Raw genomic sequence first — 15,419 nt, 5'->3', positions numbered from 1 at the left:
TCGGTGTTGCACGCGGCCGGGTCGGCGTAGCACCGCTCGTGCTCGACCCGTGTGGAGGCCGTACGTGCCGGGGTGCGCGAGGCTCACACGCCGTCCGCCGTGACGACATGCACCTCGCCGCTCACGAGGCTGACGCCGGCCGGGTAGGCGGCGAGGCACGGGCAGTCGAGCGGCGGCGAGGGCGAGGGCGGCGAGGGCGGCGGCGACGGCGACGCGAGCGCGGCGGCGGCGAGGGCGGCGGCGACGTCGTACCAGACGATCTTCCGGTCGAGAGCGAAGAGGAAGAGGAAGAAGAGGAGGAGGATGACGGAGAGGACGCAGAAGGAGAAGCCGCACAGCACCAGGAACTTGGTGATGACGAGGATCTGGGGGGGGGGGGGGGGCGTTGTGTGTTGTGCTCTTGTGCCCCAGGCAGGGGGAGGGGGGCGCCCGCGGCACGTTGGACGCCGAGCACGTTTGCGATGGCACATTTGCGATGGCCATGTCGCCCTCGCCCTTGCGCGCGACGACGATGGAGGAGAGCGAGTCGGGGACGGAGGTGCCGGAGGAGAGCACGATGGTGCCCATCACGATGCCCGGGATGTTGAGGATGCAGCCGGCGCGCGTGGACTGGACGCAGGCCACCTGGAACTCGTGCCGGACGATCTTCTGGTCGAGAGCGAAGAGGAGGAGGAAGAAGAGGAAGATGACGGAGAGGATGCAGAAGGAGAAGCCGCACAGCACCGGGAATATTGGTGACAGGGAAGTGGGCTGTGTTTGCGTTTCTTTGTGGGGACGGGTGGAGGCATCTAGATGGAGATGAAGAGCGAGAGGGCAGAGGCCATGCTCAGAGAGAGAGAGAGGGAGAGGGTCGAGCCAGGTCACTGCCACACCTACGGGCAGCACGCCGCGGTGTTAGCGTCGCGACGACCGGCACACTCTCTCGTGTCCTCGGCGCTCGGACTGGAGCCGGGCAGCGATTTGCAAGCGAGCGGGCTGCTTGCTCTCTCGCCGGAAAAGAGTGGGGGCAATCGGGCGGGTTCGCTCGGTGTAAGGGTGGGAAACGAGCGGCAGCGGCCGCGTCTCGCGGCTCCTCGATGGCAGCAGCCTCACCTGCGAACGGGAGGTGGCAGGCTCTGTGAGGCCGAGAGGGGGCGTAGCAGCTCGGGCGCCAAAGCGAAGCGCATCTCATGGTGGGAGCGGAGAGGGAGCGGCGGGTTGCGTGAGCAAGAGGCGTCGCGCCGCTCGGGCTTGCAGCTCCCCGCGGCCATATGTGCGTCGATACGGCGGGGCCAGCGCGAGCGGAACGGGAAAGGCGAGGGTTGGACCTTGTGTGTGGTTGTCAGCGAAGCTAGCTAGGAGGTGCCGTGTCTCGCTCGGATAAATCTGATCGACCAGCTGTGGGGGAACGTATCTAGAGAAAAACGGACTTTGAGATTCCAGACAAGGTCCAACCCTCGCCTTCTCTGTCGCTCTCCTGGCCCAGGCCCATCAGTATCAAGTCTGAGCTGTCCCAAACCGTCCTTATTTTGGGTGATGAAGCCCACTCTGACTCATACTCCACGGCTCTTACGGCCTCACACACGCCTGTTTCACCCACAGACACCGCCGGCACGCACTCCCACTTCACACATGCTCAAGCACAACCCCACAAAAGCACAGCCCTGCTCAGAGTGGGCAAGGTCCACCACTTGGTGACCCAGGCAGCCTCTGGATCGTCACTGCACTCGGCTCCTCTGCAGCGATCTCGCGCTCTCGCCACGACAGCACGCCGACGGCAAGCTTTGAGGTCCGTCTGGTGGACCTGCTGTGGCCACAGCCGCCCCTCACATGCAGCTTGTACCAGGACTCGACACCGGGCCCGCTCATCCCGGTCGTGGCGGCGTGTGTGAAGGATGCGCGGCCGAGCCGCTGGCTGGCGCCGCTTGAGCGTCCGAGATGGCCGCAGCACAGGCCACGCGTCGCGCCGCCGGCCGATCCCAGCCTCTCGGCGGTCGCCGGCGGTCCCGAGGCCTCAGGCCCGGTCGATTTTGACCGCCCGGAGGGCGGCAGGAGCGCGTGCGGCGCGAGCGCTTGGATGCCCCACCAGCGACGACGCCGAGCCCACTGTAGCGACCCACGCTTTATGTGCCTCCTTTCGCCAGGGGAACATGGGGAATCTCATGTTCACACTGTCGTCTGTGGCTGCAAACTGTGGCCGCGAAACCAAACAACTCCGAGAAACCCTTCGGGTCGCTCCTCATCGCAAACCCTGTCAGCAGAGTCTCCTACGGGAATGTACGTAAGAGCTACATACACTGAAAACCCTTTCCGCGCCTCACCCAGCCACTTGCTCTCGGCGTCTCAGACACACACATATGATCGTGTGTTTCCTCAAGGGGAATGGAAATTCTTTTCTTGGATCTTGCGCGCCAGTCCCGTGCCCAGTGTCGTGCAGGGAGCTTGGTGTAAAATTCTTTTAGTGCCCGCTGCCGGCTTTTTTAGCTTTTTTGGGACCCAGCGCAAACCGCCGTCTCCCATCGTGGTTGGTCCGCACATCATGGATCATGTGGGGATTTATCTCGGTGTGTGGTTGTCAGCGAAGGGGGAATATGGGGAATATCTCTGCAATATGGCAAATGCTTATGTCTCCTTTCGCCAGGGGAATATGGGGAATATGGGGAACATCTCGTGTTCACACTAAAACAAAACCCTGGCGGCTCCTCACCCAGCCACAGATTTTCGGCACGACGTACAGCGTCAGCGAAAATCAATCGGTGGACCCCTGACGGCTCCTCACCGAGATAGCCGGCTCTCGGCGTCTCCGACACACACCTATGATCGAGTGTTTTTTTTGAGCTAGACTTCGTTGTTAATAGGAACAAGCGAAGGCACACACGACATGACGCCAAACACACGATTGCACGCACCGCACCGCACCTCGCACCCACGCCCGCCGCCCCCCCGACCCCCGCCCCGCCTAGGTGGGAAAGAGACGAGGAGATGGAACAGCCCGAAGGAGGAGGCACAAACACGTATGGGAGGTTTCAATGATGCGCCACGCTGCCCGGCGTTTCTCACTTTCCGGGACAGCCCCGCCCTTTTGAGGCAGGAAAGTGACGGCTACCCCGTACGCCCTGCGGCCTGCTACCCCTTCGCCGACCGCCCATCCCCCCTCCCCTTCTCCAACCCCGACGAGCCGATGACCGAGCCTCTGCCAGCGCGCCCCCGAGCCCCCCCCCCCCCCCCCACACCACCACCACCACCACCACACACACACACACACACACACACACACACACACACACACACACACACACTGCCGCCGCGCGAGCGCCGCGCGGCGGCACACCCAGCTCAAAAGAAAAAGAAAAAAGGAATGAGGAGACCAGCGGGGGAGACTCCCCGCCTATGCAACACCCCAGAGAGGGGCTGCCATCGCCGAAGCTGTGCCTAAGCATAACTCCAAAACCCGCAGCGGCCCAGGGGGCCTTGGGGGCAGCCTGCCGGACCGCCGCTGCACGGGGCTAGGCACCAGAAGATGAGTGGAATTGATGAATTGGGCCGTTGTCCGTGCCTCCCCTCTATACGTCAGAGTGGGACCTACGCCGCGCCGGGTAAGGGGCGCGCCCGGTCCTCGACGGAGCCGCGCGCCCCAAACGACCCAGGCGGCGAGTAGTCGTCGTCGAACCTTCGACATGTAGTTGCCCATAGTTAGCGCCCGCCCGCCCCCCCCTCCGTCGCTTCGCAAAAGAAAAAATAAAATAAAAACAAGCAAAAGAGAAAGCGAAGCTCAACAACGATTGCGTAAACGGCGTCACAAAGCCCGCCGGTTTTGATCGACAATCGTGAGATTGACCGCCGTCGACCAGAGAATTGACGGCAGCATGCAGACGATGTGCCAGCTTGCACGGCGCTCGCGCCGCGCCGGCTGGCTCATCGAGCGCGCTCTCTGGCGCCGTCCGGGCCACGCGCGGCGCCGCGCGTGCCTCGCGCCACTCGCCGCAGTGAGTGAGTGAGTGAGTGAGTGAGTGTGAGTTTGTGTGACACACACACCAAGATTCTTGTTGGCTTCTAAAAATCTCTCACACAACCGACGCGGCCATGAAAGGATATCAACCTCGAGACCTCGCTGTGCATGGCGTTCGAGTGAACGCCGTGCAGGCAGCCTTTTGGTGTACCCCGTTTGTGCCGCGTCCTGTGCCCCCGAGTTCATTTTATAAACCTCGAGCGGGGCTCTTCGAGGACTTCTCGGCACTTGTGTATCGCGCGCCTTGCGGGGGGGGCGCGGAAAAGAGGAACCTCTTAGCGATATCGCCACGGTTGCTCACTTTTATTTTTTCCGCAAGCGCGTTGCTCGGCCCTCTCGTTGCTTGCTGCTCACGCGCCCACCTACTGCTCTCCACATCGCACTTGTCCAGCAGTGCAGCTGTCGCGATGTCCGGCAAAGGCTATGGCGGCGGCAAGGGCGGCTACAAGGGCGGCGGCAATGGCGGCGGTGGCAAAGGCGGGGAAAGGGGCCGAGGCTGGCTGCGGGAGAGGGCGAAAGAGAGAGGCACGCGCCACGACTACCATAGGCGGCCGAGGGAACCCCGGCAAGGGCGAGTACTACAAGAACCTTTACGGCGGCGGCGGGCGAGGCAAGGGTGGCGGCGGAGGAGGCAAGGGCGGCTACATCGAAGGCGAGGGCGGTGGCGGCGACGGCTCGACGAAGCGCTTGCGGACGTCTGGCGGCGCTGAGCTCCGGGCGACGCTCCTTCGGATCGACGGCCGGCCCTACCCGGCGTACAACGACATCAAGGACGTCGAGTACGACCTCGGCCGCTTCTCGGCCGTGGTGCAACATGTGCAGTCGGACCCGTTCGCGCCTCCCTCGCGCTGCTACGTCCGCGTCCCGCTGGCGCACGCCGCCTTCCCGCCCGAGTGCTTCTCTCCGCCGGCCCGCGAGACGGCGCTGCGCGACTGGCTGACTCGCCGCTTCCACGCGGCGGCCAAGCGCGCGGGCGTGGACCAGCGGAGCGGCGAGGGGGGGTGGCATGGCCCAAAGGAGCAGCGCCTGCCACGCCACCAGAGTCTGCACATCTTCACAGCTGTATACCTGCAAAGAGCCGCCGTGCATAGGGAGGGGAGCTGCTCGTCGACTTGCCCGGGCAGCACGTGCTCGACCGCTCCTCCGTCATCGTCGACCGGTCCGCCGCGGCCGCAGGCTTGCCCGGAGGGGGGGCGATCGAGGCTCGCTTCACTGTCGCCCTGCCTGCGCGCGGGCGGTCGATCTGCGGCGAGTGGGCGGCGCAGATTTTCAGCGAGACGCTGCCGAGGCTGGTGCACGAGGCGCTGCTTCACGAGAGCACCGACCACTCCGCGCTCATGGCGCACCTCTGCTCCGTCGAGGACCAGCAAGCGGCTCGCAGCCAGCTGGCCAGCCGAGGACTGGTCGTGGGGCAGCTTCTGGGAGCCTTCCACGAACCTTCTGGGAACCTTCTAGGCCGGCCGAGGACTGGTCGCCTTCGTCGCGGACGGGTCTGTGCTGCCGCGAGCCACGGGAGCGAGCGACCGTCCGATGGACGCTGCTTCGGCCGTCCCCTTCTCCTCCCCTCCCTCGCTGCGGGTCACCCTCCCCGTCCCGAACGCCGGCTCGCTAACCGGGATGGGGCTGCCGCGCGGGGTCACCCTCATAGTCGGAGGTGGCTTCCACGGCAAGTCGACTCTGCTCGAGGCGCTGCAGGTTGGTGTGTACGACAAGGTGTCGGGCGACGGGCGAGAGGGCGTCGTCACCGACCGGATGGCGGTTAAGGTGCTTCCTAGACACTTCCTAGACACTTCCTAGACACGTCGTCACCGACCGGATGGCGGTTAAGGTGCTTCCTAGACACTTCCTAGACACTTCCTAGACACGTCGTCACCGACCGGATGGCGGTAAGGTGCGGGCGGAGGACGGGCGTGCTGTGAACAGCGTCTCTTCACACCTCTAGCTGTGAATAGGTGCGGGCGGAGGACGGGCGTGCTGTGACGTCGGTCGACATCTCGCCCTTCATCGACCACCTACCTTTCGGGAAGCGAACCGGCGCCTTCACCACCGCCGACGCGAGCGGGTCAACCTCGCAGGCGAGATGTCGCCGAGATGTCGCCGAGATGTCGCCGAGATGTCGCCGAGATGTCGCCGAGATGTCGCCGAGATGTCGCCGAGATGTCGCCGAGATGTCGCCGAGATGTCGCCGAGATGTCGCCGAGATGTCGCCGAGATGTCGCCGAGATGTCGCCCGAGATGTCGCCTAGATCTAACCGATGCCAGCCGAAAGGCTGCTCTCCCGGTCCTCGACCACCTCCCGGCCCCGCCTCGCCGCTGGTCTCGGAACCTTCTCGGAACCTTCTCGGAACCTGCCCGCAGGCCGCCTCCATCATCGAGGCGCTCGAGGGCGGCGCCTCGGCGCTGCTGCTCGACGAGGACACGAGCGCGACCAACTTCATGATCCGCGACGCGCGCATGCAGGCTCTGGTCAGCGCGGACCGCGAGCCGATCCGCCCCTTCATCACGCGCGTGCGCTCCCTCTGGTCCGAGCGGGGCGTCTCGACCGTCCTCGTGGTTGGAGGGTCGGGAGACTACTTCGACGTGGCGGACACGGCGCAGAGAGCTCTCGCAGCGAGCACACGCTCTTCACACCGCCACCCTCCTGTGACCACACGCTCTTCTCACTGCAGGTGCTGATGCTGCACGAGTACTCGCCGAGCGACGCGACGGCCGCGGCCAAAGACGTCGCCGCTCGCATCGCCGGCGGAGCGCCGCCTGAGTCCAAGGCCGACCGCGGCATGCCCCCCACTCCGCGCCGCGTGCTGAGCGCGCCCGGCCTGACTGCGGGCATGAAGACGCACACGGGGCGGGCGTCGATCCGGTTCGGCGACGAGCCCGAGCTCGACTTGGGCGGAGTCGAGCAGATCGTCGAGCACTCGCAGGTGCGGGCAATCGCAGAGGCGTGCTTGCGGCTGGGCGGCGCGGCGAGGCCGATCGACGACGCGCTCGCCGAGCTCGAGGCCTCCATCCGCGAAGGCGGGCTCGACGTGCTCCGGCCGGGCTGGCGGCTTGGCAACCTCGCCGCACCGCGCATGCTCGAGGTGGGTGCGGCGCTGAGCAGGCTCCGCGGGCTGGAGGTGGAAGGGTGCGTCGGGGGGAGGGGGTGAGGGCCCGGGGTGGCCGTGCCCGGCGTTGCGGGATGGCACATGCGGTCGGCTCCTGCGCATGGTGGCGTGTCGGATCGGCTAGCACGCGAGGTGCTCGTGTACAACGTCCTCGACCTGGCCGCCCGGCTGCACCTCCCCCTCCTGCAGCGCCTGGCCGCTCGCGCGAGCCCGCGCTCTTGCCTCGCTTCGTGCGCCGCCCGCACGCTGCTGGTACCGCTCATCTACGCGTGCGTCCGCGTCGCGGGAGTCTACATCGGGCTCGCGGCGGGCGCGACCGTCAGCTGGGCGGTGGGGCGGGTGATGCAGCTGCCGCTCGCGTGTGGGTGCCGTCAGCCGGCTGTGGTAAAAAGCTGTCCCCAGCACATTTAGCTTTTCCCGATGTGACTTCTGAGAAGCTCTGAAGCTGTGAGAAAGGCGCCGCGGGAGAACAAGTCATGAATTGCAATTAGAGCACGAGAAAGAGCATGAGGTTGTGAAGACCAGCGCACAGCGCCATCGCAGGTATTTTCTTCTCAATAACTTTTCGCATTTGCGGACCGCGCGTGGATTGATTGAAGAATTCTTAAGATACAAGCCTCTCTCACAGCACACTGGCACGACAAGGGCGCGGACTGGCGCGGACTGGCACACACACAGGCTCACCACCGGAGCCGCCTAAGCGACTCCGTTAAGAACGGCAATGCACTCCGCACCATGCACAATGCCGCTCTCCCCGCACGCTAGCTCGTTCACCGTCTGCCACGCCACGGCGGTGTGGAGGACGACAGACAAGCGCTGCATCTGCAGCCCGTGCCAGTTCTTGGTGGTCCATGTGACCTCGTCCAGGTGCTGAGCGTGCGAAAGTTTGTTGCTCAGCTGGTTCGCCGCCTCCCTCAGGGTGCTGCGAACCTCCTTTCCAAAGCCTCCGAAAGCCTCAAAATCAAACAAACGTACGCGCAAAGCGGTAATCGCCATCCAGCTGCTGGAGCTTTCCCTTGGGGGCATCCTCCTCCTCCCCCTCCTCCCCCTCCTCCCCCTCCTCCTCGGCCTCCTCCTCCTCCCCCGCCACCGCCGCTGCCGTCGCTCCCGACGGAGACCACTTGCCGCGCCCTTTGACCAACTTGAGCAGCCCGGTCTCCGTGTTGCCAAAACGTACATAGGCCCCCTTCCAGCCGAGCTCCCCGTCGCCGGCCGTGTCCTTGCCCTGGCTCGCAAGCGAGCTCGTGAGCTTCAAATCGGCAACAAGGCGCCTGGCCCCCTGCCGATGTTTGCCGCCGCCACGTCAGGTTGTTTTGGATTACTGTAACTGAGGTGTGCAGTCGGCTCCATCTCGATGATCATGCCCCACGCCGAGCGGAGGCATTTGATCAAACGTTTGAGTAGGAATTTGTGTCTTGTAGCATGCTTTGACCGAGGGTTAACCATCGCGGCGTCGCCAAGGACGTCGTGTAGCTGGCCGCTGGGTGCCCTCTTGCCTGCCTCCACCGCCTGGCAGGCGACATCAAGGGGGAGCCCAAGGCGGCGCTGAACGGTGACGCGCATCGCCCAGGACTCCATCTTCATGTCATCACGCATAGGGATGGCGTTGAGGAAGGCGCCGGCCCCTGGTTGGCTGACGGCGACAAAACGGATCGCCTCTCGCCAGCATTTGTGGTTCTTGCGTCTTCCGACCCTGTTGCCTTTGGAGGGCGCCTTGCGGCCGCCACTGCGAAGCGCCTCGTTGGTAAGCTCCTTGGCAAGGTCGAGCCAGTTAGCGTGGTGCACGCCAGAGGTGTACCGCCGCTGCGCCTGGTGCAGGAACTCGTTGGTGGACGAGAACTGGGCCAGGGGAAGCAGCTCCGCAGCCGGCGTCAGCCCGTGCGGAAAGAAGCGGAACCTCGCCTCCGCCTTCGCCTCGTTGGTCGCAGTGCCCGGGCTCACCACCTCCCGGCACACGACCTGCGTCCGCCAGCTCCGCTGGCACTTGTCGGTGAGGTCGTGGTTGCTGACGAGCTGCGTGTGCGCCTCTCGCAGCTCGTCGAAACACTCTCCGGGCGCGGTCGAGACGTCGAGATCGGCGAAGGGCCTGTGTAGCTCGCGGATCGGCCGCGTGACGAGAGCCCACGTACCAACCCACGCCGCGCCGCGAATGTCCTCGGCGCTAGTCAAGCCCATGCCGCCCATATTGACTGGCAGACGCGCCTGCTTGAGCGCCCGCACCCACTGGTCATCATCGCGCCCGACTCGCGCGCCGCCGACAAGCTCGTACAGGCTGTCTGCAATCAGCCTGTCGTGCTCCTTTGCCGCCGCCAGGGTGACGCTGGGAGGCATTGTGCGGAGGAAGAAGGTGAGCGTGGTATTCATGCAGAAACGGATCAGCACCTGTGAGAGCTGCTGCGCCGTCCGGACCTTCTTGGAGTCGCGCAGGGCGAGAATGCCCGGAAGCGGCTCCAAGGCCTTGCGCACCCGCTTAACCAGTTTGTCGCGGCACCACGCAGAACCGCCAAGGAAGGCGCCGAGGACGCGGATGCCCGGAAGCGTGCCGCCCTCGTAGGAGCCGTGGGGCGGGGCGTCCGGCGTGCCCTTGACGTCCACCCGATGCTTGGCGCACCGAATCGAGCGAGCGAGGGTCCGGCGCCCAAATGCACCGCTTAGACGGGTTGCTCTCAACGCCGCAGCATCGCTGCGCAATGACGTCGCCTTCGAGCATCGCGCAGAGCGCCGCCTCTGGATCATCGGCACAGTAGGTGTCATCCAGGTGGCGCTCCAACCACCCTCTGGTTTCCCTGGGGCCAATACGAGCCCCTCATGTCTACCCTCTCCTACTTCATAGGCCACAGGCGAAGAGAAAAGTTTTTTCGCGCAAATCAGGGTGGACGGATGCCGGACCTGCATCTCCAACAGGGTCCAGTGGTATCCAATCGCGAAGAGGAAGGGCCCGAGGGGATCGCCCTGCGCGCAGCCCTCTGCCGAATCGAAGATGTCGCCCGAGCCGTCCCGCGCCTCGTCGTTGAACAAGAAGAGGCGGCGTCGCTTGCTGTACCACAAAGCCACGGTTGGGATGAGGTCCGGAAACCATCGTCGCAGCCCCGAGAACAGATGCGGGAGATGCAGTTGAAGCCATTCCGCTTGTCGTCGGACGCGATGGCGTGGCTCGGGTGGCGCCGGAGGTGTTCTCGCAGCAGCTGGATAGCCACCTCGGCCCCACCGGCAAGCCCCACTCCCACCTGCAGAGGTACGTTGCAGGACTCGGCACGCTCCGCCGCCTCCTCCGCCGACATGCCAAGGCCGCCCTCCTCGGGGGAGCGGAGGCAGATCTCGCGCATCCCTTCACGAATGATGCGCCGAGCGTCAGCCGAGCCGCCAGTCAGCAGGTTGCACATGTCGGTGCAACGGTGCTTCATAAGCACGCGGTTGGCGAGGCGGCGGATCGCGGCCGGGATACCGATCGGCCGGGTGCCGACAAAGTTGCCGTCGTCGTCCCGCTTCTCGATGCCGAGGAGGTTGAGGTCGCCCTTGATTGAAGAAAAGCGACGGCCGACGGCGGTGGGGTACAGCCTCAGGGTCTGCTCGCCGAGTCGCTCCCGTGCACGGGGCCGAGTTTGCCCCGCACCGCTCAACGGTGCCCTCGACGCACCCACACCACCACCGTATGCGCATCCGCAAGCTGCTGGACGCCCCGCTTGGCGTCGAAGTCCTCGACCTGCCCGACGTGTCAAAGGCAACGGATGGACAGATCAAGCAGATCTTCGACGCGATGCAGGGTGAGGACGGCTGCGGCGTGCTGTGCGTGCGCGGCCAGGACCTGCCGCCAGTCGCGCTGCAGGAGGCGCTGTTCAAGTTCGCGCGGTACTTTGGTGCGCCGCTCAAGTACGAGCGCTGGCCGGGCCAGTCGCCCGGCGTCGAGGGCTGCCCGTACCTCGCGCTGCTGGGAAACTACCGAGCGCGCAAGGACAACGACCTCGGCGTGCGGAGCAAGCAGGGCGAGCGCATCGGCGAGTTCAAGCCAGCGCAGAACGTGGTCGAGGAGTGGCACACGGACGGCTCCTTCCTGCAGTCGCCCAAGGCCGGTAGTCGAGATGTGACGTCCCTCTGAACACAGTACACATGGACATGGGGCACCCCAAATGGCTGAAGGAGGGCGGAACCAGACGTCGTGCATGTCACTGCTGCCTGCCATCGCTCAACGATAGGCCGCGATCTGCCTCTACGCGCCGCTCGCGCTTGAGGATGCGCTTCCTCCCGCCGGCGCGGCCACGCGCTTCGCCTCCCCGGCGTGTGACAGTACCCACCTCGGGCGGGGTCACGCTGGCATCGACGGCAAATGACCAGCCGTAGGCGCGGCTGTACGACACGCTCGACGACGAGGAGAAGGCGGCGGCTCGCCGGCCCTCGGCTGATGAACTCACGAGCTCATTCATGACGCAGCTGAGTCGCTGAGAAGGCGCGGCTCGACGGCCTCGGATCGGTTCACTCGTGGGAGAGCTTCATGCGCCACCTCGAGGCGCGGGACTCCCCTCATGACCCTCTCGCACCCTCTCGTCTCCTCTTGCGTGTCTCGCACCCTCTCGTCCCCTCTTGCGTGTCATCCATCATCGCATACACGCAAGACTCGAAGAAGTCTCTTTTAGGCGCGCGACCCGGGACGGCCCAAGGTCACCGCCCAGGACATCGCCGCGAAGCCCGATTGCATCTACCCGCTCGTGCGCACGCACCCCGACACGGGCCGCCGCGCGCTCTTCCTCAACCCAAAGAACACCAAGCGCGTCGTGCGGCTGGGCGCGAGCTGGCCGGAGACGTGTGACGACCCGGCGCCGCCCGACGGCCTGCCCACCGACGCCGACGGGGTCGCCTTCGTCAAGTCGCTCGCCCAGCGGGTCATCGACACCGGCGTGTACGCGCACCAGTGGCAGCGCGGCGACCTGGTCCTCTGGGACAACCGGCAGCTGCTTCACGCGGCGTGACCCGAGCTCACCCGAGCTCACCCGAGATCACGCGAGATCACCCGAGATTAGGCAGCTGATGCACGCGGCGGCGCCCTTCGACGCGGACAAGTACGAGCGGCTGCTCTTCCGCGCCGAGTTCTCGGGCGGGCCGAGATATGGGGAGATATGGGAAGATATGGGGAGATATGGGGAGATAGCGCCTGCAAGGCCGAGCAGGTTCCAGCGCTGCACCGCAGTGAATCAGTCATTAGCCAGTCATTACTCATCGTTGATTCATTACTCATCGTTGATTAACAGGCGAGCCGGTGCTGCACTGGCCGATCGACGCGCCCGTCGCAAGCCTCACCACGCGCCCGCCGTCGCACCCGCTCCAGAGCCCGTGCGACTTCTACCTCGCGGCGAGGCCCGAGAGCGTCGCGTGGGGCTACATCGACCCGAAGCGAGGCGCGCAGCTGGTCGGTCGGCACACCACATCTCTCTCGCCTTCTCTCATCACACGCAGCCGAGGGCAGGTGCACAGCGACATGTGCATGCACATGCACATGCACATGCACATGCACATGCACATGCACACGTTGACATGCACATGCACATGTGCATGTGCATGTGCATGCACGTTGACATGCACATGTCACATGCGCATGTGCATGTGGATGCTGGATGGTACTATCTTAGGCGCGCAGCTGGTCGTAAGCGACGGCGCGACGGTCGCCATCGACACGGTGACGTCGGGCGGCCCGAGATCACCAGAGATCACCCGAGATCACCCGAGATCACCCGAGATCACCCGAGATCACCCGAGATCACCCGAGATCACCCGAGATCACCCGAGATCACCCGAGATCACCAGAGATCACCAGAGATCACCAGAGATCACCAGAGATCACCAGAGATCACCAGAGATCACCAGAGATCACCAGAGATCACCCGAGATCACCCGAGACCACCCGAGATTCATTAGGTCACGTCGGGCGGCCCCGCGTGCCTGCCGTGCGACGAGGACGGCGGCGGCAGCGCGGGCGGAGGCGGCGGCTCCTCGTGGCAGACGCCGAGCGCCCTTCACGAGATCCACCTGCGTGTGCAGCAGGACCGCATCACACACACACACACACACACACACACACACACACACACACACACACACACACACACACCCCGCTCACCCACGCGCGCCGGGCCTTGGGCTTTGGATGCCGTGGGGCTCCTGTCTGTCTAGACGTGGTGTCGCGAGGGCCAGCCTGGCCCTCGTCACCGCCTTGCGTGTGGGATCTCAGGACCGCATCGGCGTCCATGTCCTGACCGGCCCGGTCTTTGTGCGCGGCGCAGCGCCGGGCGACGTGCTGCGCGTCGACGTGCTCGAGGTCGCCTGAGCCCCCCCCCCCCCACCCTCCTCCACCCCACACCCACCCCCCCTCACACAGAGCAACCCGCGTGGATTCCACACGAGACAGAGCTCTCTCCTCGCAAGATGTGGGGAGATATGGGGAGATGTGGGGAGGTATGGGGAGACATGGGGAGAGAGCTCGCCCTCGTAGCCACCGTGAGTCACTCACACAGCGGCATGTGGTTGCTCGAGGTTGCGCTGCTCGCCGACTGGGCTTGGACAATGTCGCGACCGTACGGAGGCGCGCTCGAGTTGTCGCTCGGGCGTTGGGAGGGGGTCCAAATCTTGGAAGCAAGGCTGCCTACTGCTACTAGGCGCGCTCGAGTGGCGCCAGCCGCCGCACTTGCGGCACACGAGGCTCGATGCCAAGGCGGGCGTCGCGCGGCCGCCGTGGGGCGGTGAGCTCGACTTGCGGCCCTTCTTTGGCGTGATGGCGACGGCGCCGCCGGTGGGCTTTGGCCGGCAGTTGTCGATCGCGCGCCGCTGCTCGTCGCGCGGCGAAAGGGTGAAAGAGACGGGGTGAGACATGTTTAGGCAGTCGTCGATCCCGCCGCGGAACGAGTTTGGCGGCAACCTCGACTGCAAGGAGCTCGTCGCGGGCAGCACGCTCTACCTGCCGGTGCACGTCGCGGGCGCGATGTTCGTCGTGGGCGACGGTCACGCGCGGCAGGGCGACGGCGAGTGCTGCGGCACCGCCCTCGAGACGTGCCTGGCCGGCGCCTTCCGCCTTTCGGTCGTCAAGCCGTCGGTGCCGCCGTCGCTACCGGTGGGCGGCCCGCGCGCCGGCGTGCGCGCGCCGCTCACCAGGCCGCGCGCCGAGACCGACGGCGCGCTGATCACGCTCGCGTGCGCGATGCGCGTCGACGACGCCGCGAGCGCGGCGCTCGAGGCGATGCTCGACTGGCTGGGTGAGCTGCGCCCGGCCCTCGACCGTCGCGACGCGTACATGCTGCTCTCGGTCGCCGGCGACGTGCACGTGACGCAGCTCGTCAACGGCACGAGCCGCGGCTGTCACGTCGTCCTACAGAAGCGCTGCCTGCCGCCCGCCGATGGGGAGGCCGGCCCCGCCGCGGCCGTCGCGACCTAGTCCTACAGCTTTAGCGCTGTGTGTGTGCACCTGTGTCTGTGCCAGAGCGCGCCAGTGCATGCACATGTGACATGTCGGTATACTCCGCCGGTCGTTTCTTCTTTCAGCGTTTCCAGATGGGGACGGACGAGTCTCGCCGCGACGTCCTCGCCGCACGTCTCGCCGAAGTCTCGCCGGGGGGGACGGACGAGTCTTGCCCGGAATGGCGCTCACCGCTCAAGTGCGAGGTGGACACTTGCGTGACGCCAACTGCTCTGTGATATGGGTTCGTGCGCCCCGGCTCAGCACAGGCCCCCTCGTCGATCCGGCCGCCCTCTCTTTTGGCTCTCGCCGACCAGCCAGACAGCGCTGCTGGCCAGGAGTCCGATAGTCTGGAATTACCGATATTCTGGAAAGCCGGAGGCAAACGCGGGACCCAAGCACTCCACACCCCCCTCGCACCTATACTCCACTGCCCGAGAGAGAGAGAATTCTTGATACGAAACCACGACGACACACACCAGTCGACTCGCATCGGTTGCCTCCATGAACGGCGGAGCTATTCTCGCGCCCACACCACACCTGGCTCCAACGTGGACACGCCCATAGCTGGGGACACTACTAGGTCACGCATGGCATCACAGAAGTTTTATCTCTGGGCCCCGAAAGGCATCTCTAGCAGTGTCGTTACGCATGCGCCCCCCCCTCCTGGGCGCATGCGCCTCACGTCTCGCCAGAGCATAAGCCCTTGGCGTGTGGCGAGACGAGTTTTTCGCCATCGCAGCGAGCAGCAAGCCGCCCGCCGCAAACAGCCGGAGGCCTCGCCGCGGCACTGGCTGCGCCGCGCTCCCGCACCCGTCGACGAAGCTCCCCCCGCGGAAGACCGCGCGTAGCGACGCCTTGTCGATCGAGATGAGCGTGCCTGAAGCTC

The 15,419-nt window shown here is 65.4% G+C and overlaps 3 protein-coding genes across 3 annotated transcripts; 2 read left to right on the top strand and 1 right to left on the bottom strand.

Annotated features, from left to right (window-relative positions):
• Positions 1–83: 83 nt before the first annotated feature.
• EMIHUDRAFT_212884 (hypothetical protein) lies at positions 84–1,250 on the bottom strand (the record flags this gene model as incomplete). Its single annotated transcript, XM_005765514.1, has 4 exons — positions 84–113; positions 342–365; positions 439–624; positions 1,101–1,250. The coding sequence occupies 4 exons, from the start codon at positions 1,248–1,250 to the stop codon at positions 84–86; spliced, it is 390 nt and encodes a 129-aa protein (XP_005765571.1).
• Positions 1,251–4,062: 2,812 nt separating this feature from the next.
• Positions 4,063–7,534, top strand: EMIHUDRAFT_452040 (hypothetical protein; the record flags this gene model as incomplete). The annotated part of the gene is made up of 6 exons (XM_005765513.1): positions 4,063–4,158; positions 4,700–4,963; positions 5,080–5,376; positions 5,444–5,752; positions 6,347–6,568; positions 6,658–7,534. 6 exons carry the CDS (start codon positions 4,063–4,065, stop codon positions 7,132–7,134), a joined length of 1,665 nt encoding a protein of 554 aa, XP_005765570.1. The 3' UTR covers positions 7,135–7,534.
• A 4,421-nt stretch (positions 7,535–11,955) lies between these two features.
• Positions 11,956–14,602, top strand: EMIHUDRAFT_452038 (hypothetical protein). The gene is made up of 9 exons (XM_005765512.1): positions 11,956–12,038; positions 12,112–12,181; positions 12,336–12,497; positions 12,729–12,760; positions 13,000–13,125; positions 13,313–13,399; positions 13,615–13,674; positions 13,748–13,888; positions 13,961–14,602. Exons 2-9 carry the CDS (start codon positions 12,115–12,117, stop codon positions 14,507–14,509), a joined length of 1,224 nt encoding a protein of 407 aa, XP_005765569.1. The 5' UTR covers positions 11,956–12,038; positions 12,112–12,114; the 3' UTR covers positions 14,510–14,602.
• Positions 14,603–15,419: the final 817 nt, after the last annotated feature.

This window comes from Emiliania huxleyi, assembly GCF_000372725.1.
Source record: "Emiliania huxleyi CCMP1516 unplaced genomic scaffold EMIHUscaffold_55, whole genome shotgun sequence".
NCBI classification, from domain to species: Eukaryota; Haptophyta; order Isochrysidales; family Noelaerhabdaceae; genus Emiliania; species Emiliania huxleyi.
This window is presented reverse-complemented; position numbering and strand designations above follow the sequence as displayed.

Coding starts and splice junctions, on each gene's coding strand:
- EMIHUDRAFT_452038 (XM_005765512.1), top strand. CDS start 12,115: ATGCACGCGGCGGCGCCCTTCGACGCGGACAAGTACGAGCGGCTGCTC. Junction 12,761..12,999: donor CGACGGTCGCCATCGACACG/GTGACGTCGGGC, acceptor GAGATTCATTAG/GTCACGTCGGGCGGCCCCGC. Junction 13,675..13,747: donor CGTACGGAGGCGCGCTCGAG/TTGTCGCTCGGG, acceptor GGCGCGCTCGAG/TGGCGCCAGCCGCCGCACTT.